Here is a 23,503-nt window from a genome sequence, read left to right as displayed (position 1 = left end):
ACCGTCACAGCAGCATCCCTCAACTCTTCATGAGAAACCCAGCACTCACCTGCTCTTTTCCATTCTTTATTTCAGTGATTTCACTTTGGTCACAGCAATGAAAGATTTTTATTTTGGTAGCTGTTGCATTGTTTGCTTTTTCTCTTCTCTAATTTGAACGCATTTTCTATAATATTATAAAATCATACAGTTACATACAAGTTCATAATAAATAACTTTTAATTAGTTAATAGTTTTATTAAAGTGCTTTGAGAAGGGATGTTAAGAAGCTAGATTTTGGGGGGGGGAATTTATCTTGGAAGTGTAGTGCAGTAGAAAGCTCTGGCCCATTGTCCATAGTCTGCAGTCACGAGAGGCACGTGGCCTCTCTCCCCCTTGCCAAGAAGACCCCTTGGGCACTCCTGAGTGTCTCTGAGCAGGCACAAAGCAGGAGCTGTGCTGCTGTGACAGGTTATTGGAAGCATGAGATACACTGCCCCCTCTGTTACACGGCCTGAGGCTGGGGCATTCTGGTGCTCAAGAGGGCTGGGAAAAGGCTTGGACAAGGTGTGGGATCACCCCTTGCACACAGGTGCAGACAGAGCATCCCATTTTTTCACAGTTTAGTCTTGCTTGGAGACCTCAAAGCCCAAAAGAAGCAAACCCTGGTCCTCCCCTGTCCCCTCACTGCAAGGGAGAGAGGCAGATCTGCTCTGGGCAGTGGGGACAGCCACAGCCCCCCTGAGCCCATGGGCATTGCCCTGAGATCGGCAGCCTGCCGCCTCTTTCCCTGAGGAAGCCCCGTACCTCTCCCACAGGAGAAGTGCTGGGAGCAGGGGCTGCCTGCTGCCCACAGAAAAATGCCTTTAGCTGCCTGCAGAGGATTTGTGCGTTTAAAACTTCTCAGGGTCTCCCCGAGTCTGGTTTGGGCTCTGCTTCCACCTTCCCTTCCTGTCCCCTTCAGTCTGTCCTTCCCCACACCCCAAAGCTAATAATTTTCTGAGGCTTCTCCATGCAAACTGCTAACTTTGTGCCTGCCCTTGCCTGCAGGTTTCCAGCACTAGTTCCCGATCTCCCTCCCATGTCAAAGCCAACTGTAAAAAAACCCATAAACCAAACCCTAAAACCCTTCCAGAGCTCAATTCTCCAGACCAGAAGGGGACTCAGATGTGACACTCTGAGTGTTCAGCTGCTTGCCAACCCAAACAGATATTTAGCCACCAAAACCTTGGAGGCATCAGTTCCCGCTCGGAATAAAGCGCAGATCAACCAGTTAGAAAGGCCAAGGGCTGGTTCCTCCTCTTCATCACATGCACATTCCCAAAGAGAGGAGTCATTGTGCCCTGAGGATCAGTGCATGCACATTGGCAGAAGTCCCCTGAACGTCTGCGCCCAGGGTAGGCTCAGGATTATAACCAGTACAGAGCTACCAGCACAGGCTCAGGGAGAGGCTGACACCACTCCCTTCACACTGCTGGGTACTGTGAACATCCTCCACGTGTTAACGTATCCCTTCCCTCCCTGTTCCCAAACCCTACTCCATCTGGCCTTGCAGTCACATCTTCCTCACCACAACTCTTGTACCCAGGAATGCTTTTGGGACAGCCAAAGATCCATGGAGTAGCTAAGAGAACAGAGACCTTGCCTCAGGAGCAGACAAGAAGTGCAGGAAGAGCAGCAGCAGCCAGGACAGTGGGAACACAGTCCTGTCATGTTCAGTGGAAGAGCTCCAGCAACAGCACCATCAAGAGCAGCTGCAGCCAAGAACCAAAAGTCATGGTGGCCCGGCCCTTCTGGGACATGAACCTGAGCTGGTTCACCAGGCGTTCCTTCACCAGAGCCTGCCTGAAGCCATCCTCTTCCGAGATGCAGACATAGTGGCCATAGTGAATGTGGCTCACGTTCTGGATGAAGTGAAAGCAGTCCTGCTGGGGGTGGGTGGTGTTGCAGGTCTTGATGAGGCTGTTGTTGTGGTACCAGTTGTAGGTGGCATAGTGGGACTCGATGGGACAGTTGAGGTAGTAGCGGGAGAAAGGGACGACTGCAATGCTCTGATAGTCATCTACTAAAAGAGATTGAGAAGGGGGAGATGAGACAGGCATCTACAGGAACCACAGATCTTCCCCACAAGTCTGGAGGGAAGAACAGTTGGCTCTATGGGTCATGTTACATGACCATTTAATGACAATGGCCAGGCCTAACCCATGCCTGGTGAAGACCATTGGAGTCTTTTCCCTGGACATCAGTAAACACAGAGTTTGAGCCCTTTCACCGACCTCAGAAATACATTATCTAGTGATTAACTCCAAGCTGAGACTTGCTTGGTGTCTTGATCTCAGCATGGTCATTCTCAGTTCCCCAGCAATGAGTTGCAACACCTGGCACAGCCCGTAAAAAGACCTGAGAACCAGTCACCCTGCCCCACACACCCCCTGGATAAATGGCCTACAGCTCAAAACCTTTACATACCTTCCTTAATATCCCCCTTTTGGCACTTTCCTCGCCACTGGTCCAGATTCAGATTCTGATGTACCTCCCTAGCAGGTGAGAACAAGCATTAACAAAGCACTAATGTCAGGGAAGCAGAGCTTCAGGGCTAGAAAATTACTTCCCCATACAAGGTGAGGTTGATCAGATATGGAAGAAAGTTTAAACACCTGCTATTACCTGGGTAGGGAAAAACACACACACACACCCCCACTTAGGAGGCCGGTGGATGACAAACATGAGACGCAGCAGCTCACCACAATCAACTGCTTTAAACAGCATCACAACCAGCAGAGCTACGTGCATTTCTAACAGCAAAAGAGGGGGTGGGTGCTCAAAACCCATTGACCTCTCCCTCCCCAGAGCAGGGGTGCCGCAGGAGGGACTGATCCCTGCAGAGGCACGGTTTTGGGGACATCACAGACATCTGCGCTGTTACTGCCTGGACACAATGGGCTCATCTCTCTCCATGATGGGAAGATGGCCTCAAAACCATGTGCAGCCCTGGCCAGGAAGGGCAATACTGAGGGTATTTCTCACATGAAAGCAACCAGCTGAAGGTGATGGAGAAACAGCAAGCTGTTGGCACAACATACCGGTTTAGATAAACCGACTGACAACTCCCGTTGAACCACCCGCAGTATGGGTCCCTCGCCAGCAAGCAGCTGTCACAGTTGTTGCGGTACACCCTGCACATGTCCATAGGTATCTCCATGACTTTTTTTGTTGAGCTGACATACAGCATCGCCTGCAGGAGGAAAGCAGAGGGGCTGATCATCTCAGTACTGTGTCCCAGTGCCACCTTACAACTGTCTAGCACTTCTCCTGCAGCTTCACTGTGATATTGGGGTGGATTTCACCAGCAGGGCTGGTAGGTCTCCAGGCAATGCAGTCATATGTCCCTACACTGGGAGGGGAAGCAGCCATCTGTCCCCCACCAGCCCTACATATACATAAGTTGCTCCATCAATGACAGAAGTGTTACCACCTCCGGGATGGAGGGCCAGTGCTGTCTGACAGCTCATCTGCCAGCAAGGCTGGACAACAAGAGGGAAACTGCAGGGGGAGGAGAACACTGTGCTGGGATTTGACCCAGGGAGCAAATAGCCTTATTCTTCCCTTGCCTCCAGGGGAGAGGAGGTGTATGAAAAGCTCTGTTGCCCACTGACCACACAGAGAGTTACCCAGGAATGGAGACATCAGCCCAGCTGTTAGGATTTAGCAAAGCATGCTGCAGGACCTCCCCACAAACCCATCCAGAGATACTTCCGGATCCAGGGTTTGTCATTAAACCATCTGTCCCTGCCTCCCCTGCTGCCTGCTTTTAAAGCTACAGCCCAACCATTTTCCTTTCTACAGAGCAGGCAGAGACCCACCCTCTCATGGTCCAGGATCATGGACTGGATCGGGTCCTTCTTCGGGAAGACCTGGAGCTCCATGATGTTCTGCACCCCATCCGGCAGCTCCACAATCTTGTGGATGGATCCCTTGTCTAGAAAGAAAGAGGGGAGAGCCCTGATGAAGCAGAAAGGCAAGGCAGAGGGGCTGCAGGAAGGTGTGGGGAAGCCAGGCAGCTCAGCCTCCAGCCCTTGCTATGACAGATGACACCCACTCTGCAGAGCCAGGCTTGACTGGATGCCTGAAACCAGCCACCCAAAGACAGGACCTTTCTCAGAAGGAGCCTGCTTGCTCTGCTAGGAAATCATCCCCCAGAGAACAGTGTTTCCCACAGCAGAGCCTTGTCATCCTCCCAGCCAAGAGCCATGAGGAACCCGTTTCCCATTGCCCTTTGGGACCTGGCTGTGCCTGCTTTGATCAGCTGCGCTCTAACAGCCTCAGCAAGAAAAAACAAGTGCTCTTGAGCTCCGTTCTGCTTTGATCACTGGCCTGTTCTTGCACGAGTCTCATCTCACTGCTCCCCTGAGGCTGAAACTTGGGTCTTTGTCTTTCTGTTTTTCTAATTAAACCGACTCCCCTCCCCAGTTAAATGACTCCAAACTGGTGATTTAAGAAAATAAGTCAGTTTGGTGGAGGGGTGGAAAGGCAGATCCTGAGGGAACAGGACCCAGGAATCTTCATCACTTACCCTCTTTTAGTGCTTGCATGGTTTCCCCTTCCCAAATAGTCACACCCTTCTCCACCATCAACCAGGGGGAGCTGAAAGATGTGACCCCAGGTGAGGCAGGGATTAGGAGCCACTAGGTGCTGGCCCTTGCCTCCACACATGCCCCAGCAAGGGGGGGCAGCTGCCCTGCCAAGACCTGAATCTTGGAGCAAGCTCCCCGGCAGGACTCTGCAAGGCTTTAACTGCATTTAAGCTAGAGCTTTCGGCAAGATAAGAACAATCTGAGCATGCGTGGGCCCTAATCCAACCTAGGCCACCTACTGAGAGACGTCTGCAATTTTTTTTAATAACAGATTACTTAACAAAAGCCCCAGAAAGTCCCTCCACAAGTGCTAGTGAACAAACAAGCACAGCGCAGAAAAAGGGAAGAGCACAGCTGTAGGGAGCAAGTCCAGGGAAGGTAAGCAGGCAAGAGAGGGAAGCGCTGGGTTAGGGACCTTTGCACCTTCTGAGCAGCGAGTAGCTGCACTGCATGGGAACCCAGGCAGCTACCTGACTGAGCTTGCCAACCTTTTGCTCTCCAGCCTGTTCACCTGAAGCTGAACTACCTTGGCTCAACTCTGCAGCATTTCTGGCTGCCCCAGGACTGCTGGCAGCTGTGATCAGCTGGCTGTGTCTCCAGCCAGAGGTGCTGGCCTCGCAGGAAGTCTGTGCTTCTGCACTAGAACAAGTAGGGACAGGAGATGATGGAGTGGGTCCCTTTGCAAAAGACTTCTGCTTGACAGTGTAAAGCTGCACCTGGGGAGAGCTGTGCTACCGCTCCCTTGCCCTAAAAACACTTGGTCTGAGACCTACCACAGGCTGAAGCAGTCCAACTGGGTAAATCTCATGTGCTGGGATTCTGCATTCAGCCTGTCTTTGCCTATGCAGCCAAATTGAATGTATTTAGCTGTGCTGGGACTTGGCAGCTCCTTTCTGCTTGACAAACATATGCCAAGCTGGGAACACAGCCCTCTGCTTCGCTCTGCACTGGGGGTCTCATCTGCTTCCCTTGGGTTCCCTGCCCTTGAGGGGAAGGCAAACTCTGGGGAACTCCAAAGGGAATGGTTCCCAGTACCTGTTGCCAGGTAAAGCACATTGTAGCTGTGTCCATCACCCGCAGAGACCTTGTGCACCCCGATCTTCTGGTAGCGGTGCTTGTTGTGGAATAAGGGGCTCTTGGTGGGGGACAGGGGCTCCACCCGGTCCTCCACCTCCGGATGGCTGTCTGCTATCTTGAAGGTCTCGCTTGGGGTGTGCTGTCCAGAGGAAACGCACTGCAGCAAGAGGAGACAAAAGTCACCATCAGAGTCAGACAGGTCCCTGAGGATGCGGCTCAAGGGCAGGAGAGCAAGGCAGGGCACAGCATGGGTACTTCAGCCCAGAGGAGGATGCGCAGACACGGCACATAAGCCTGCCTTGAGGGTAAATGCAAGCCCTGGGGCTGCTGTGACTGTACTCATGCCAGGTCCTACCAGAGATCTTCCCTGCAGAAGTTGCAGTTTAGGAGACCGACACCCTGTCACCCCCTCAAGAAGCATAGGGGAGCCTCCTCCCACCCTGCTGTTTGCTGCCAGGTCAGTGGTGCCCCTGTAAGCACAGGACTGGGCTGCGGGTTGGCTCGGTGAAACTCGCAGGGTTAACAAACACAAAGCAAGACATTGTCCTCCAGCTTCACACATGAGACCTCACAGACCCTTTTGCCAAGTCACGTAAAAGCCCATCTCCCCTTGCTTTCTATGACAGCGTCAAACCTTATTCAGCCTCCTTTTGGTTCCAGCAACAAAGCTCAGATCCTTCCAGCAGTGCCTACAACCTTCCTCCCTGCCCCAGCTCTCACCTGACTGCTCAATGGTGGGACCTCACCTGCCTCAGCTACTCTGACAACTGTAGTGACAGAGCAGGGACCAGCTCTCCTGGCCTCAGGAGGCCTCTCCACTTTATGTAGGTATCTTTTATCATTCACTCACCTGTCCAGGCTTAATCTCTGGGTCGGGACCATTATAGCCTTTGAGTTTGGATGTCCGAAATACATTGTCAATGTCCCCAAAGGAATAGACACAAACAGCAGAGCTTCCCCTGTGGGTAACGAGACAAAGAGAGGGTCAGGCAGACATTTGCCATCACCCCTATGGCTGGGGCATGGCTGTGTGCATTGCGTCTTTGCAGACTGTGTCCACTCTGGCTGTTTTCCACCCATGTACCTGCCAGAGAGACAAAAGGGCTGAAAGAAAGGATTTGGCCCACAGGATAAGACACCCCCATTTTGCAAAGACCCTCACCAGGTGTTTGTGAAGAGCCCGTAGACTTTGGAGTACCGCCAGTTACTCTCAGGGACAAAGACAACATCTTGCAACCAGTTGAAGTTGCCCTTGGTGACTGGGTCGACACAAATCAAGCTGGCCTTCAGGAAGGTGGTCCACTTGGAAGCAGAGAGGGAACTGGTTCCCCCTTTATCTTCCTGGGGGAGAGGGAAAGCAGGGAGTCAGGGTTTGGCAGAGAAGAACACAAAGTCCCTGCCTGTCCAGCATCTTGGATGGATAACTGGAGGATGCTCCAGAGGTATACTTGATGCTGGTCACTGCAACAATCATGTACCTCTTTAACATACCAGTGAGGCAGAAAAGGGCTTTCTCTCCTCTACAGACAAGATGGGAGCCAGAGGATAGGATGGCCAAAGGACATGGCCGTACCCCATACGAACTTTGTGGCAGAGGAGAGAATTGAGCCACAAGGCCAAATCATGTGCCAGTAACACCAGGTGAACTGGCATGTCCATTTGCCTCCCCACCATACAACTGTTCCTGTGGTACCTTACACAGCTGGGCCACTCGGGAGATGTTTCTAGGGGCCTCCGGGCTCTTATCCGGGTTGTCTTCACGAAAGAAGTAGTAAATCTTGTCCTGGTGAGGCTCTTCATGCCTTAATGTGGTGGCTTTGACAAACTGAGGGTCTGAAACGGGAAGTGCATCATCAGAAAACCTTGGCCTGAACACACGTTTCATCTGAAAAGCCACCAGTGGGAACCAAACCAGCATGCTCCACAACTAACCATGCACCCTTAGGCAAGATGAGGAAACGTAAACACTGTCTGTGCTCCAGGAATAGGACAGGTCTGAACCCATCCTCTACACCTGACTGGTGCATTGCACTAACAACTCCTCTTCACGTGCCACTTTCCCAGTTGGTTCCCCTTCCCCTCCCTCCCGCCCAACTCCACACACCCATTCCCCTTGAAGGCCAAATTCCCAGAGCCCGGTGAAGCCTCGGCTGCTTAGCAGCAAAGGAAACCTGTTCTCCCTTCTTGCACAGCCAAGATATTATCAGAGAGGAAGATTCACTCGATGGGAGCAAGCTGCACTGTTGTTTATGCTTGCTGTGGAAAACCCAATAATCATCTTCCTATTAATACACCGCTGCCATAAAGGGCATCCCCAGTAGCGGCAGGATCCCTCTGAGCATCGTTAGTTGGCGTCCCCATGGCAGGGAGTTCTGTATAAGCACGGGATCAGCCTCACAGCTCTGGGTCTACCAGTTTTGTTTGCTGGTGCCTTGCTTGCCCCCTCCATTGCCCTGCATACACAAGTTCTGTTTTGCCCTGGTGTCATTTTGATTTGGTGTTTCCTTTGGCCAGGGGTTCGATAATCTCCCATTTCCCAGTGTCACTGGGGAGGCGTGGGGGAAGGCAACGTAATAAGCTCATGGAAACTGAGGAGAGTCCTTTCTCTCTATTCCCCACCCTGTTCCATGCACAGCCCCACACATTGCTGCCTCAAGGTCCCACCCAGGCTGGGGATTTGGAAAGAGCCACTGCCTGGAGTGGAAGTTGTTCTTCCTGTTTCCACCACTGTACAGCTGCTGATGGGCACCTTTACACAACCATATTTCCTTCCAGCATCTGACAGGGAACTTGCCACCCATTTCTCTCCATTTCCCCATCTCCTCACCCTGAGCAAGAGGAACTCACTTGTCAGTTGTTTTGTCCCAGAAGTAAAGTGGTGAAATTCCCCCAGCTGGCAGCAAGAGAGCTGGAGGTAGCCGCTGGGTCCCTCCTCACTGACATTGCAGATGGGGACCAGATTACCCCACTCCACAGCTCTAGGGGTGACCAAACCCCAACAAGAAGCTCTGGAGCTACACCCCAGCTGGGCAGAGAGGATGTACCCATCCAAGCTGTGCTGTATACTTATGGCCCGCAGTTGTGGACTGAAAGAATCCAACCAATCTGCCTGATGGGGCAAAGCGGCGGGTCCCATGCTTTCAAGATCTCCCGTATACTTACTCTGCATCACTGTGTCACTTGTGTAGAGCTCTCCACCCCCTCTCACTCGACGGAAACGGGGTATCTTGCCGTTCTGCTGGCTCTTCTTGATGGTGGAGTAGATGTCATGACCTGTGGATCAGGAAGGCTCATTTGCAGCAGGCTGTTTCCAGAGGGGGCAGAAGGGTTTGTGAGAAGAAAACAAAAAACCAAGAACTCTGGGCACGTGGACTCACGAAGATGGTGGATACAGGCAAAGAAACCCAGCCCTCACTGCCTAGGACTGAGCAGGCCGGGCAGGACTCCCCCAGTCCTTTTCCTTACAAAGTGGAAGGGACAGATTCTTGTTCTACCTCTGGGAAGGATCTCCATCTGTCTCCCTGCCAGGTCCAGAGCAGCAGAGTTACTTCAGAACCACCCTTCCCTGCTGTTTCTATTGCACTCTATCCTCCCGCACATAGACTCAACCCCCATGCCCTAGACAGGAACAACCAACCTTGTGCCATGCTCTGGCCTAGAAGGATATGCCTTTCAATGAGGCAAAAGCAAGAAGCGCTAAGGCTGATCGCCAACGCGAGCAGGGGGACAAAGCCCTTGGAGCAGCTTCAAGGCGCCCCTTTTTGTTACAGAGATAACAGCCTTCCTGCAAAGCACTATGACTGAAAAGATGTGAGCAGTCAGACTTACCATCAACGACAACGAGGGTATTCGAGTCAGGGGTGAAAGGAGCAATACCTCTCCCATCCCATGCAGTGCTCTCCTTTCTCTGCGTCTGGGTAAGGACAGAAATGGTCCCTAAGTATGATCATTCAGGGAAGGCAGGGGGGCCATGTGCCCACACCCACCCCTGGGCAGGAGGAAAGCAGCTCTGCTTGGCTGGTACAGCCCAAACAAGGGAAGGACACAGCCCATCGTTGAACGGGCCAGGCAGAGCCCCTGCTGCAACCAGGAGATGAGGAGAAGGGGGCTGTGACAAGTGAGCACAGAGGTGGCATGTGGGGACATGCGTTGTCACAATAAGCTCCTCAAGGGAGCTGGCATTTGGGCATTTCAGAGCACTCTGAGAAGGAGGGGGGATCAGGGCACCATTTTACAGGTGGAGATAGCACAAAACAAAACAGCAAGTGCTTTGCTCTGGTCCCATCACACATGTCCACAGCATACCAAGTTCCAGCAGGTGGGAGCACAGGCACCGGTCCCACACACTAACATCCCATCTCCATACTTCTCCACTAAAGTGAGGTAATTTTTATTGTCCTCCTGCAAGAGAAAGAAGAGGAACATGAGCAGCTGCAAATGGTAGAGCACTACTCCACAGCAACCAAGCATGCTGCTATATGGCTTCTTAGCTTTTCCATGGGTCTTAAAACCAAAGGAGGAAACTCATATTGTCTCATCTGTCTCATCTCCTGCTCCACAGGCACTGGAGATATTCACCCAGAGAGAGCACGTGAGGAACAAACACAATTCCTTCCTCAACAGTCCTTCAACTCAAGTCCTCCAACCCTTACACAGCCAGCTGTTTCATATGTTGTTCCACCACAGGTAGGACCTACCGAACTCGCAGGCATCACACATAGCCCTTCATTTTTCACTGGGAAGTCTTCCTAGGATAAAAGAGAAAGAGATGTACTTTAATTACTTCCCTCTGAAAGCCAACTGACATGGGCTCAGCCCCATGCACTACATGCTAGTCACTCTCTTCAACAGAAGCAAAGCGAGCACATCAGCAAGAAGGTCATTAAGCACTGCAATGCAGCCCTTTTCCCCACCTCAGCATTTGAAAACCCTTGGGGAGGCTGGGCTGGATCTCTCAGGCCCTTGAGGTGATGGGGAGAAGTGGGGATGCAGGGCCAAAGCAGCAGGCATGCCTGTCAGCCAGCCTAGGCTGCTCTCCAAAGGATTTCGGGAGAGGATCCATCGTTGGGGCGCGGGGTGGGTGTTCAGTAGTGGGTGGTAGCGTCCAAGGGTTGGGACACATGAACAACTCTGCTCCTGGGAACAAGAATGGAAGTATCTGGGCCCAAACTTCAGCAACCTACTTGTTTAAGGAGAACAAGAAGGGGTCATGGGAAAGCCAATGGGTTTTTTCCTGCTGTATTAACTCAGCGCCCAGCTGATGCAGAACTTCCTGCTTTTGAGAAAAACATCCTGGGCTCTGACAATGGAAAGGGATCAGAACATATCTTCTCCCCAGTGACATGAGTCTGAGCATCCCTTCTCATGTTAAAGAAAGGGTCCCTCACTGGAAAAATCCTCCCTCTGGGGCAGCAAAGGCCTCAGGAGGATCACAGCCTGGGAAGAACCCACTCACAACTAGTGTAGAAGATTTCCCACTTGCTGCAGCCATTCATCATACTGATGTTGCAGCTTCCCAGATGGATGGGGCAGGCTGGCCAGAGACCAGGCCCTTTCAGGCCTGACTTCACTGCTGGCAAAGACACTGAGCGAGTTATCCAGCATTTGGGCTGTGAGATGGATGCTGGACACTTTCTTATAGGGTTCCAAACTTGTTAGCAGAGCATCCTTACTGTGTAGTTCTCAGAGGTTGCAAAGTCGTAGTAATAAAGCTTTCCCTTTCCCCCGATGTAGATGGCTGAGCTGTTTTCTTTATGATAGAAGACCGGGTACTTCTCACTCCTGGGAAATGCATACTCTTTCGCACCTAGGAACAGCACAGAGGAGACACTCATCAGGGGAACCGCAGCTGACTGCGGAGAACATCCGCAGCCAGCTCAGACTGATCAACTCCCTTTCCATGTCCTTGGTGCGAGTGATGAGAAAAACAAGGACATGGGCCTGGGGGCCCTCTGGGATGGCTGGCTCAGCGCCAGGCAGGCGGAAAAAGGCAGCTCCCAGGCTCAGACCTTAGCTATTGTCACCTTGGCCCCCGGGGACAGGAGAGCTGCACAATGGAGTGCCCCACCTGCCCCTGCTGGGCTGGAGGGGGAAGAGGAGGAGGAAAGGAAACTTTGCTGCAATAGCTTTTGTAGGAGAGCAGAAGCTCAAAGTGACTTAGAAGGGGCTCTGCAGCAGCCAAGTGAGCACTGCCTTCCCACCTGCTCTAATAGCCAAGTGCCCCCTGCCTCCCAGCTTTGAGATGAAGGGCTCCCTCCCCTCTCTGGCCATTCTCTGACACCCACCCCAGGCAACTGCCTCAAAGATTTCGTTCCTGCACCTTCCTGCATTTGACATACCCACAGCTTTTTGTGCCCCACTTTGGGACTTTGCACATGCTTAACTGGAGCTGTGGGTTCTTATCCAGCTGAATGGGGGAGAGCTGCTGCGCTGCCTTGCAGCTGGGGGTCAACCTCCCTGTGCCCACAGGGTAGATCATCTCCTACCAGCCACAGCCCAGCATCATACCTGTCCTTGCCATCCTCCAGCATCCTCCCTCCAGAGGTCAGGAGGGATGGACAGGGTTTGGAGCCCCCAGGCAAGAGCCCACATGTGACCGGGGAAGGGTGCACGTGAAGCTGCAACTAACGGGCTCTACACCCCAGACACGAACAAGTAGTGAGCTGCAAGACCTAGGACCCATGTCACAACTGGCTGCTGCAGATGGGGAGCTTTCCAGGCCCAGCTGGGAGAAAGAACTGTCTGTCCTCCCCTCTTTTCTTCCTCTTTCCCCTTTTGACTCTTCCAGGTCCTCTTTCCTAACATATCCTCCCTTCCCCTCTGCCTTGCCAGTTCAGGTGTGGGAGGCTGGCCCTGCACTGAAGTACAGCTGTGAGCCTCCTCTCCTGGGCCTTCTGTTGTCCCCCAGTAGGGTCCGCAGGTCCTGCATCCCTCTCTGGGCGGTACAGCCGCATCTGGGCAGCCTTGAGCAGCCATGCTGGGGTACAGCTCTGCAGCAGGGTGCAATGCACATGGCACGTGCACTGCTGTCGGCTACCCTGTCACCTACCGTTGTTTGCAGCAATGACATAAGAGAGGTTGCTCCTCTGAGAGGAAAAGTCTCCAGCTGGTCAGGACTGACCTCTGCTTAGCATGACAGGGCACTCCACTTTCATCCCTCCCTCCACTCCCTTTTCCAAAGAAGAGAGGGCCTCTCTCCTGGCAAGTGCTGCTGCTCCCAGCAGACAAAGGCTGTGTCTGCCTTGGGAGCTGGCTGCCTGCACAGACAGGCAATTAATCAGTGGCACGTGTCCCTCTCTATTTATAGGGCCACTTGGCAGGACAGGCAAAGGACAATCTTTGCACAGACCAGCACACCCCCTCTGTGCAGAGCACACCACGCATGGCTCCCGCCAAGGCTCCGCAGAGCTGAAAAAGATGTGTTAGAAGTCATTTAGGCTACTGAAAGCCTGCTTGATTTGCAGCTTTTCTCTCCACTTCAGTATGCTGGTCACATCTTCTCGGGGTCTGTGGGGTTAAACAGCACCCAGCCAGCAAGGCTTTCCCATCACCAGCTCTACTAACACGGTCTGCTGCCAGCCACTGCATGGTGATGGGAAACCCTGCCAGACCCACTGGCCACTGTTTTGGAAGGGCACCTCAGCCGCAAAGAGAGAGGGTGGAGGTGTGTCATGGTGCAGAAACCATTGCTGCTTTCCAGCCTGCAGCTTCTTGCTAATGCAAAACCTCCAGGCTACCCCTCCCCTGTACCGTGGGATGGAGGCCACAGGGCTGCACGGCAGCAGCAGGGGAGATTCGGCATCAGGACCCTGCAGCCAGGAAAGTGGGCTGGATGGCAGTCCCTGCCCACTCCCCGACCCCTCCCCAGCCCTACAGTCTCTCCTCTGTCCAAGGACTCAGAGAAACTCCTGAGCATGTGCTTTGCCTGCTGGAGAAGCTGGCATCAAGTCTTTTCAGAGTGACTGTGCAACTCACTTGCCTAAATGGCCCCACAAGTGGGAAGCCAGCTGGGCATGCCAACCAGCCCAGGGAATCTCATCAGCCACAGACTCAGTCTATGCTTGCCAGGGAAGAAAGGACCAATCCCATTTTTACCACCCACTTTCCCAGCAGTCCTCAAAATCCCCGCTCTTGGCCCAACCTGCGGAGCAGGCAGGCAACAACCCACGCTCATGGGAGCCCCTAAAGCCCTTCTCCCCCACCCAGCTAGCACTGCCAGCACAACCTGTCACCAACACACCGCAAGCAGGTCTGGAGGGACTTCGGGAAACTTTGCTCTTGTTTTCAAGCCTCCAGCCCAGCCCCTAAAGTTGCTGCTCACCCTGGAAAATATACACCTGCAGCCATTCCCCTCTCCCCTTCCTCCACCTCACCCTCTTGCACACTTCAGCCCTGCATGCTCCTATTACCTTTGGTTTCGAGGCTTTTTCGTAACACTGCCTCTTTCTTAAGCTCAGTTCCGAGAGCTGTGCCAACCGGTAAGGACACACTTGTCTCCAAACAGCCAGAAACAAACAAGCCCAAAACAATAATTTGGTTGGTGCCAACATATTATTTGTCCTACTGCTCCCCCAGGACTGCACTGAATCACTAAGCTGACAGTAAACAGCTCTGCTAGCCAGGGCCTAGAAGCATGTTTGTGGCTCCAGCACTGATTTAATTCAATCTGGAAGGGAGTCTTTTAAAGGTGTTTTCATGAGCAGGTGCTGGGCTCCCTCTGCCTGACCCACAAAGCTGGCCTTCAGCCCCTGCTCTGCCTTGAACAGCCTGACTTAGGCAAGCAGTTTGATCCCCTTCGCTTCTTCCCTTCTGCTTCTCATCCAGCAGGACTGGGGGGAGCTGTCCTGCACCCCCTGACCAGGAGCCTGGGGTATAAATGGCTTCAAGAGCTTGGGATGACAAGGCAGAGGGCATCTAATGGCCCACACTATGTCCCCAAAGAAGGGGACATGCCTCTCCTAACGAGTCCAAGGCTGCTTTTGACACTGCAAAGAAAAGCTTGCCCCCCTGGAAGCAGAAGGCACGACCCCACCACCACCCTCCCTCCAAAATAGAGTCCAGAGCTTCAGAAGACATAGGGCTCATTTAACCCCGCCTCTGCCTGGCATTTACTGCAAACCCCACTATCAGCACGAAAATCAATGGCACAATTGTCAATTGAAATGCTAACCCAGGTCTGGAGGAATGAATGGGAGAAAGAGCAGCTTTGTGCTTTGCAGGCAAGATGGAGAGTACCACAACAGACTGAAGAAGAATACTATTAAATGAGGGAAAAGGAGGGAGCCCGGTGCATCTCAGAAGGATGCCTGCAGGGTGAGGTAATGGAGGAGCAGGGAAAGGAAGAGGGAGATGCTTTAGATGAGATGAAGGCAGGCAGGCCGATCCTAAACACACACAGAGTAATGCAGATAACAGACAGAGCAATCCTGCTTCCCATCTGATTGGGGCATAGGGTGAAATGGGCCAGCCTCCCTAGGCACAACTTGGACAAATCCAGCTTTAATGACATGCTGAAGGGCAATCTGGCTCCTTTTGGGTCCAGGACCCCACATCAGAAAGGCAGCAAGAGCCTGGGCAGAACCTGGCCCTCCCCAGCACCACAGCAAGGTCCAATTCCCAGAGCACCTCAGAGCTTTGTGCAGGAGGGGAGCATGGTGCCCCCTACCTCCAGAACCGATGTCCAACTAGAGAAGCAGCGTGGGCATGCAGCCTCATTGCAGACAAAGTCAACAACCAAGCTCTCATCCTGACATAGCTATGATGGTCCTCCCCTCTGCACTCCACCACTCCCCAGTCTGGCAGCCGGCTCCAGCGCCCCAGACGCTCGGCTTAGTCACTGGCTTGCACGACTCCCAGTACCGGTAGTGGGCAAGTCTTTGCAGGTCTACAATTCACTGATGCTGGGGGAGGACAGCATCTCCCTAAAATGGAGGTGGCTGTTCGAATCTGCTCTGGCGCCAGCATTATTTTAAAATAAGGAACTGAAATAAAGCTTGGGATAAATAAAAAGGGAAGAAGAACAAGATAAAAACCCACTACTTCTTGGAAGCAGCGCCGATGCAGACAAGAGGCAGATCCTTTACTTGCTGCTCTTAAAACCTTTGTTAAGTAGGACTGGCCCTTGGAATATGAAGAGGGGAAACCAGGCAGGTTATGAGGTTACCTACTCCCTGGCATTACCTGCTCCACACCATGGGGCCTGTGCTGCCCCAAGCAGGGTAAGTTCCTTTAGCCAAGCTGCCTGTGTTCTCCCAAACTCATGCTGCTGCCATATGACTGGGTCACGGGGCTGGGCCACCCATCAAATGGCACAATGGGATTTAAACTGGTGCAGTGCCAAAGCTCACCACCACAGTGAACACAGCCAAGTCTCCAGCACCGCCATGCTCCCCAATGCCCAGGCAATCCACCAGGCAGCCCTGGGAACTCTTCTCGCTGTAACACGTTGTAATGCTGTCAGTCATCACCACCATGCATCCTACCCTCCTCGGCACGATGCCAGTGACACTGCCACCTGCTCTGCTGCCTGTAGGTCTGACAGCAAGCACGCTCCTGCCTGAATCATGACACTGGTTGGATCCTTTCCTGGTTCCTTCCTTCTCCAAACAATTTCTCATTTCCCAGGTTTTATTTCTTCCTTCCTTTTTGATAGCCTGTACCGATTACAACCTTGATAGCAGCATGTATCTGCTGCAACCTGACTGGGATTGTTCTGACAGCAGAAGGAAAAGCTGCCTTCTCAATGCTGACTCAAGGACTGACAATGCTGGGGAGGGTCCTCTGGGTCTTGTCCCCTACACCTGTGCCAGGAGCCCTCATCTCCCAGCAATGCAGGCCTGGCTGAGTCAGGGGTGACTGTGTGCTACAGATACTCCTACACATCACCTCACTTTTGGGAACATGAGAGCCATCTCAACTCATGACATCAATCCCCCTTCTGCTTCGACTTACCCCAGCACGTAGCGGATGCATGACAAGCAGCCCAGCACAGGCAGATCAACTGCTTTCCTTTAAGGAACAGGAATGCAATTCAGGCCCACTGCCTTAGTCACCCACTTTGGCGGCAGGACTCCCGGTCCCAGCTCAGACATCACTCTGAAGTTCAGTTTCAGTTTCACTATTCCCCCAGGCAAGACTGGGAGGACAATCCCTGGATTTCTAACCTGCTTAGCCAGATACCAGCCCTGGGAGCCCCACCAGCAGACAGTCCCCTCTAAGGGGAGCATGGGAAGTCACAGCACCCACCCCAGCAGAATGGAGACACCCCATGGGGCTGCCATGGATCCCCTCCATCCCTGGGCAGAGGACTGGACTGAACCACATTGCTCCCATCCAAGAGCCATGCGTTGTCTGTCTCCCCAACTGCACCACAGATGCCAGCAAGAAGCCAAGCTGCATTTTTTTAAAGATTATCTATAAATTCCCAAATTGAGACATTTCGGAAGGAGGAAGTATGCCTCCAGGGAGCTGCTGTGCTCATCGACTGGCTAGGTTCGCTTCCTTTGGCAAAAGTCATGGGAGAATAATATGTGACACAAGGAAACCACACCTGGGCTCCCCAGAGCCCTGTTCACCCACCAGTCATCCCCTTCCCAGGGGATGGATGCCTCGAGGAGTCTGACAGGCTTCTGGGATGCAGCAGATCCTGCAGCAATTTGGTTTTTTATAGAACAATTTGTCTCTAGTTGAGATGATCCAGGAGGGACACTTGGGGGGAGGTTGCTCTGACCTGCTCACAGAGTAATTGAAGGGCTGTGAGTTGCAAGGTCTCCAACGTGCCACTGGCCAGCATGCCTTGTGGAAAATTATACGTTTTTGTGGGAGGGGTTTCTGAGAAAGGGGTGAAGAGGCAACAAAATGTAGGAAAACACGTCCTTCTCATTGATCACAAAAAACTAGACTCATTATTCCCTCTTCTCCCCGACTTCATGCCACCAGCATGCTGCCAAGGGATTTAGCTGCACCCCTGGAAGCCAGGATCCTTACAGCCACCTTTCAGCACTGGGGAAGCAGAGGCACAGGCTGAAGGATCACCCTTGGGGAACATCACTCAGTGTGCAGGGCAGCCCCTGCACCACTGCGGTTCAACCTATGCTCCAACACCAGTCATTTCTCAAAGAAAGTGAAATAAAAAGAACAGAATCAACACAGCCCCATCCCCTACAGATTTCTAACCCAGACGCCTAAGAGCTCCCTCCAGAGCCCTCCCAGGGCCAAATACCATCCTTGTCCCCCTTTCACTCCCTTCCTGTCCCCTACTTGGCACAAGGTAGCAGACTGGGATCAGGGCCACAATCTGGTGCCCATGAGCCTGGTGGCTGGTGCGTCTCAGGAGTTTGTGCTGCCTGCCTTCCCCTCCTGGTCTCCCCTCTCCACAGCTGTCTTTTCAGGGCATTTGCAGGGACACCCCAAAACTCCTCTACCATATTAGTCTGCCACAGGCCAAAAGGCATTGATAAGCAGCAGCGGAAACCAGGCAACCAGAAAGTGCTAAAAAGATCTCTTGCTGAAGCGGGACCACACAGACACACGTGTTTCCGGTTCCTTAAAGCCCTCTGTGCTCTGCTAGGGGCCACAGAGCTCCCTGCCACAGGGACACCCCCAGCTCATACTTGTACCCACCATGAGAGCTTTACACGGCAGCCACGCTGCTTAAATCTCTCCTCTTCCCACCCTGAGCACACAGCACAAGCAGGAAAACCACTGATGAAACACAAGTATGCTCATTTCTAGTGCCAACTGCCAGAGTTCAAGAGCCAGCTGTGACCAACAGCTCTAGAAAGCAGATTGAACAAGCCCCATTGCAGGCATCAGTCATCTCCTATGTATTTCATAACTGACACAGCCTCTCCCACCAGGGAAGGGCACTGGCCAGGTAGGGCAGCAAGGCTGTGAGGTCTGAGCAGCTTCCTTTGCTTTAGCCACTCTCCCACAGATGCATCCCAAGAGCATGGGTGCACCTATAAAGGATAGAGTAAGTAAAATGGTTTCCCAGTGAAGGCGAAGTGCTTTCTCATCAGCCCAGGGTGAGTAGAATCCCTGACTGCAATATGCCCATGCCCTCCATCCTGTAGGAAACGTTGCAGTTTGATTCATGAAAGCAATACAGCTGCGAGCAAGGGCTTGGGCTGTGTGCTGCTCATTTTCAATCTGTGACCATAGTCCTTCACGTGGAGAACCAGTGAACGCAGCACTGGGCAACACTGGCAACCCACAAGAGACTGGAGAGGATCAGGAGGACATGTAGCCCTGAACCCTTGCGGGAAATGGAGAAGAAAGTGAGGTGTGAAAGCATGGGGGGAGACATGCAGCTGGGAAGCCACTTTACTCAAACCCAGACCTGATAGCCTTACACATTTCACTCATCTTTCTTATTTTAAGTTCATGGCAAGTTGGAGTGATGGATTTCATCTGCTTGGTAATTTCTCATCCTATATCTCCCCAAAGGCAGTTTGGAGACATGCAACATTTAATCATCTGCTAAGAAACCTCATGCTATCTTTTCTCATACTCCCTCTAATCACCCCTCCAAAGGAAACAGCATGCTATGGGTATTTCAGTAACATCTGTGTCTTCTTTGCAGTGGGACTTTTCACCCTCGGCCAAGCTACCTTCCCGCAGCTACCACCATACGACACTGCTTGCCTTTTCTCTGGCTCTTTCCCCAGCTGCTCCTGAAGACCCTGCAGTCACAGGCTGCTTTCTGCTGCCCTCAAGAAATCCCTGCCATCACTATCAAAATGGTCCAGAGCAGAGGAAACAATTCAGCCTGCATTATTGGAGATACATCCTACAAAAGCTCTCAGCCTGTGTGCAATCCAAATGCCCGTGAGGGCCACGCTAGCACAGAGGAAAGGCTCAAGCTTGCAGAGTACACTAACTAGACAAATATACTTTTTTAGAGTTACACTACAGAAGGCAAATATTCTGGTGCATTAATGGTTTCCACTCTATTTCTGGTAAGCTCTGGAGCGTCTTGGCAGCAGTATTCAGCGCAGGGCTAAGTGTAGCAGGAAGAAAAGAGAAAAAACCCTCTATTTGGTAACCCAGCTGCTGGGCATAGGCATGCCTGCTTAAAAGCTCTTCTGAGAGCTATGCAGCCTTTATCTCCTTTGCAAGGGGCCTCCAAGCCAGAGCCGGAGCTGGCAGGAGTCCCAAACGTCCACTCAGCAAGCAACAAAAAAGACCCCTAACCTGCAGCCAGGAAGGAACAAGCCTTAACTTCAAAGCCTGTGCCATCAAGCAGGCCTTCGTGAGCACAGGCGGTGCCGCAGGGCTCCGCTAACACTCTAAAGGCTCAAATGAGAGTGTTTTGTGCTCCAGGAAAGATGGGTTTCTCCTTTTTAAACGCAAAATGACTATATAACAAGCATGACAGTGTTTTCTATGCATGCTAACACATAACCAATATTCCTTGCCTGCCCCGCATGCTTGCCCCACCCCCCACAAAAATTATGCAGCACTGAAGCCCGTACCACTGCAAGATGAGTCCAGGGCCTTTGATTTCATGGGTGCAGCTTGTCATCTAGCAGGTACATTTTTCCCTACCAGCCCTAAAGCCAAGCAGCTTGCTGCACCCTACGGATTGCGGGTGCTAAATTTAGAGCCAGGTTTTGTTACTTTCCAAAAGCTGTTCTCTGTAATGACAGTCCCAAGCTGTGCCGTGTTCCTGCTGGAAGCTGGGGAACTTTGGCCTGCGATTATGGTATTTTATTATACGGTCACTGGCACAACGGCAGAACAACAAAAGAATTCTTTTAGCAGGAGAGCTGCTATCTGGAGAGCATGGCTACCCCTCCCACTAGGAAGATCAGTTTCCAGAGACTGATTTATCATAAAAAGCCTTCCAAAATAAAAATTGCCCTGAGGACCTCTATGCACATCCACCAGCAAAACAGCCGCTTTACCTTTTAGCTTAATTGGCAGCCTTCTCCCACCTCTCTGCTACTGGTTAGGGCAGGGCAGCCAAGAAACCTGTCTTGTACACATACCCTCTTCTCCCAGCCCAGGGGAGGCTGTCCAGGAGGTGAGCAAGGCATGAGGTGACCTGTGCAGTCCCCTGTGGAGCCTCCAGCCTCTACAGAGGTTTAAAGGTGGGACAAGGTATCTATGGCTCCAGAGCAAGGATGAAGTTTCAGTTCCCTGCAGAAAACATGAGATTATGCAAGCAGCAAGGGGACTTTCTCACTAGATTGGGAAGGGGCCTGTCACACTCTTTGCAGCTCTCCTACCTGCTGCTGTGGGCTTCTCATTCCTGTAATGAATGTCAGCTGGGTCTCAGCCCTGCATCCTTCTGGATTTGTGCCAGGGAAGGCAATGCAGACCTTCCTAGCATCCCCTTTCTGCCTGCTTGACCTCCACCAGAGGGAACATGAAATACTCATTCTTCTCACGTCCATCTTTGGCTGTGGCTCCACATTAGTCAGACTCAGAAAGCCAAACCACTATATTACAAGCAGTCATTTGAAACCAGACACTCAGATCAGACTTTCCAAAACTTGCGTTATCCAAGATATGAGTAAACCCATGGTCAGAGTTGTTGTGAGCAGCCCAAGGGCAAGTGTCTGGTTAGGACTGTCCATGTCTTCCCCACGGAAACCCTCACAGCTCCTGAAACTTCCAATGCCCCCTCCCTCCCAGTCCACCCGTGCCTGATAAGGGAGAAAAATTTAACCCAAGTGGATAATTAGATGCAGAGTCATTGCTGCAGGAAGATACTGACACCAGGGTTCAAACTGGGAACTGGATATTTATAGCACTAAAGAACCAGAGCTGCCATTAAAGGCAATATTAGGTCTATTATATGAAGCCTGTTGCTCCAGACTTAAGCTGCTCTGACTTTCATAGAGATGGTAGGAGTTGCTTCAGCATCCAGCTCCTGTGGCACTCTTACAACATTTCCGTCACACCGCACACCAGACAGACGCAGCCTACTACACCGGGTGGAGCTGGGATTGAAAAGAAAAGACTGCCCAACAGGGGGAACCAGTCCTATTCTTGGAGCAACCAGGAATAGCTGCACACCAGAGGATGTAGCTCAATAGGAGAGAGCTGGGTGCAAAACAAGCAATTTCCACCTTCCAGCTCACCTTCCGGCCCTTTTTCTGGATACAAGCTTCTTTAAAAAGCATCTTGTACTCACTACTTAGATTTAGTTTGCACTCAAGTACTGAGGCTTAGATTTAGCTTGTCCTGCTTTATGGCACCGAGACGGACTACATCAACTACAGAAAACATCCCCAGGCCAATTTTCTGCAATTCTGACCCAGAGGGCTGGCACAGAGCTGGGCAGCAGGTCAGAAATTTGCATCTGGCTCTCATTCCCAGCCCTGAACATTTCAGTGCAACAGCCACAACTTTTATTATTTTGTCCTTGCCTGTTGTTTCTCTCTCATGCTCTTCCAACAGGAGGTCGTTGTGATTCACTCACTTGGTTTGTTTGGTTTGTTTTTCCTTTTTCAATCTGTGCAGAGCAAAAAATATTTTCAGCCAACATTTTATGATACCAGCATCACCCACCCTGTGAAAATGAGCCGTCTGCAGAAAATAGCATTGCTGGGAAAGTGAGAAGCTTTCTCCTGGAAATGTTGATGCTCTGAGAGCTTCATAAGAAACTATCCTATAAAGACATTTCACACCCATGGGGACCGTGGCTCCTGAAAAAACAGTGCCACTGTCACTGAGGAGTAAAAGCTGGTGCTAGCGCCACAATCTCTCATATTGCCACTGCTCCCAATCAGTGTGAGTTCAGCCTCATCTCTGATCAGCTCTCCTCTTCCTTTGCTAGCTGAACACAGCACCGTTGCACCAATGAGCACAAAGAGCTCCTAGAACAGCTCTTACAACATTCAGAGGTGCTGGCCAGCAGTTTTCCTACAGCAAGGTGAGGCAGTTGAGCTTGGCGAAGCCCGGGAGCTGCTATGGGCAGTGTGGGCTATTTCCAGGAACTGCCATTTTGACTCCCCCCTGTGACCCTGGGCAGGTCAGAGCCAGTTGACCCAGTCAAGGTAGCCAAGGGTCAAGTGTATAATCTTTTTCCCTGTGGGACCTGCTTCTCTCCTGTGAGCTACACACCAGCTCAGAACCCACCCCCTCCAGCTTCTAGCCTCATCTGTTAATGAGGAAAAGGGAAATAATTAAACTGTCAGACCCCAGTACTACCCCAAGGTGTGAATGCAGCAGGCAGGCAACCAGAGACGGGCTGTGAGTTTATCTCAGACCTACACATGTGTGACTAAACAGGGACAAGACAATCTTAACCATGGCAGTAGCTAAAAATTACCCCTGTTCTGCACCAAATGCCCCAGGCTATATGAGCCGGACCCAGCTGTCAGGCTCTTTGTTGTCCTCACTGCACTCCTCCACTCTCCTGATGCTCAGTGACTTTCCAGTCATGAGACAGACAGCCTGGGATGCCACCCTCCTGTATAGAGGGGCTGTACCTGCCCACTCTGTCACCCGGACAGCTCTGCCCAGCCCCAGGACACAGCAGTCTCCATCTCTGCAGGTGATTCAGAAGAGTAAACATCTGTGCTGACATGCAAAAGCTCAGTGTGGGATGTGAACACACCTTTTTCTAAGCAAAGCCCAGCTGGTCAGCGTTCAGTTAGAAAAATACACAGAGGCAGAGGGAGGATAGAAATAAAACAGAAGGTAAGCAAGAACACGGTGTGCAAGGTTGAAGGACCTGCTTCTGCGCCACCCCAGTCTGCTCAGGCTGAACTCACTCCCACTCTGCAAATCTCAAAAGATAGGGAACTTGCCATTTACAATCTTCCTTCATGAGCACGCTAGGGAAGGTAATAGCCAGAAGA

The 23,503-nt window shown here is 52.0% G+C and overlaps 2 protein-coding genes across 5 annotated transcripts in view; both read right to left on the bottom strand.

Annotated features, from left to right (window-relative positions):
- Positions 1 to 52: 52 nt before the first annotated feature.
- Positions 53 to 23,503, bottom strand: part of SEMA7A (semaphorin 7A (JohnMiltonHagen blood group)) — a 33,192-nt gene continuing 9,741 nt past the window's right edge. For 2 of the 4 annotated variants that reach the window (XM_064456827.1, XM_009508754.2), the window contains exons 2-14: positions 11,363 to 11,496; positions 10,388 to 10,438; positions 9,996 to 10,091; positions 9,519 to 9,603; positions 8,853 to 8,963; positions 7,384 to 7,523; positions 6,853 to 7,031; positions 6,541 to 6,649; positions 5,649 to 5,847; positions 3,843 to 3,958; positions 3,063 to 3,214; positions 2,449 to 2,516; positions 53 to 2,044 (exon numbers count right to left, since the gene is read on the bottom strand). In XM_064456827.1, the coding sequence (XP_064312897.1) occupies positions 1,695 to 2,044; positions 2,449 to 2,516; positions 3,063 to 3,214; positions 3,843 to 3,958; positions 5,649 to 5,847; positions 6,541 to 6,649; positions 6,853 to 7,031; positions 7,384 to 7,523; positions 8,853 to 8,963; positions 9,519 to 9,603; positions 9,996 to 10,091; positions 10,388 to 10,438; positions 11,363 to 11,496 (1,790 nt within the window). In that variant the 3' untranslated portion in view covers positions 53 to 1,694. The remainder of the gene's footprint in view (positions 2,045 to 2,448; positions 2,517 to 3,062; positions 3,215 to 3,842; positions 3,959 to 5,648; positions 5,848 to 6,540; positions 6,650 to 6,852; positions 7,032 to 7,383; positions 7,524 to 8,852; positions 8,964 to 9,518; positions 9,604 to 9,995; positions 10,092 to 10,387; positions 10,439 to 11,362; positions 11,497 to 23,503) is intronic. The other 2 variants (XM_064456828.1, XM_064456829.1) reach the window with 1 other exon arrangement.
- The window catches only part of UBL7 (ubiquitin like 7), a 34,256-nt gene continuing 22,117 nt past the window's right edge, over positions 11,365 to 23,503 (bottom strand). The window contains exon 12 of the mRNA XM_064456841.1: positions 11,365 to 11,496. The gene's annotated coding sequence lies outside the window, so the exon portion shown is untranslated. The remainder of the gene's footprint in view (positions 11,497 to 23,503) is intronic.

Source organism: Phalacrocorax carbo, chromosome 7 (genome assembly GCF_963921805.1).
Source record: "Phalacrocorax carbo chromosome 7, bPhaCar2.1, whole genome shotgun sequence".
In the NCBI taxonomy this organism is placed as follows: Eukaryota; Metazoa; Chordata; class Aves; order Suliformes; family Phalacrocoracidae; genus Phalacrocorax; species Phalacrocorax carbo.
The sequence above is the reverse complement of the archived record's forward strand: the minus strand, read 5'-3'. Positions and strand labels throughout refer to the sequence as shown.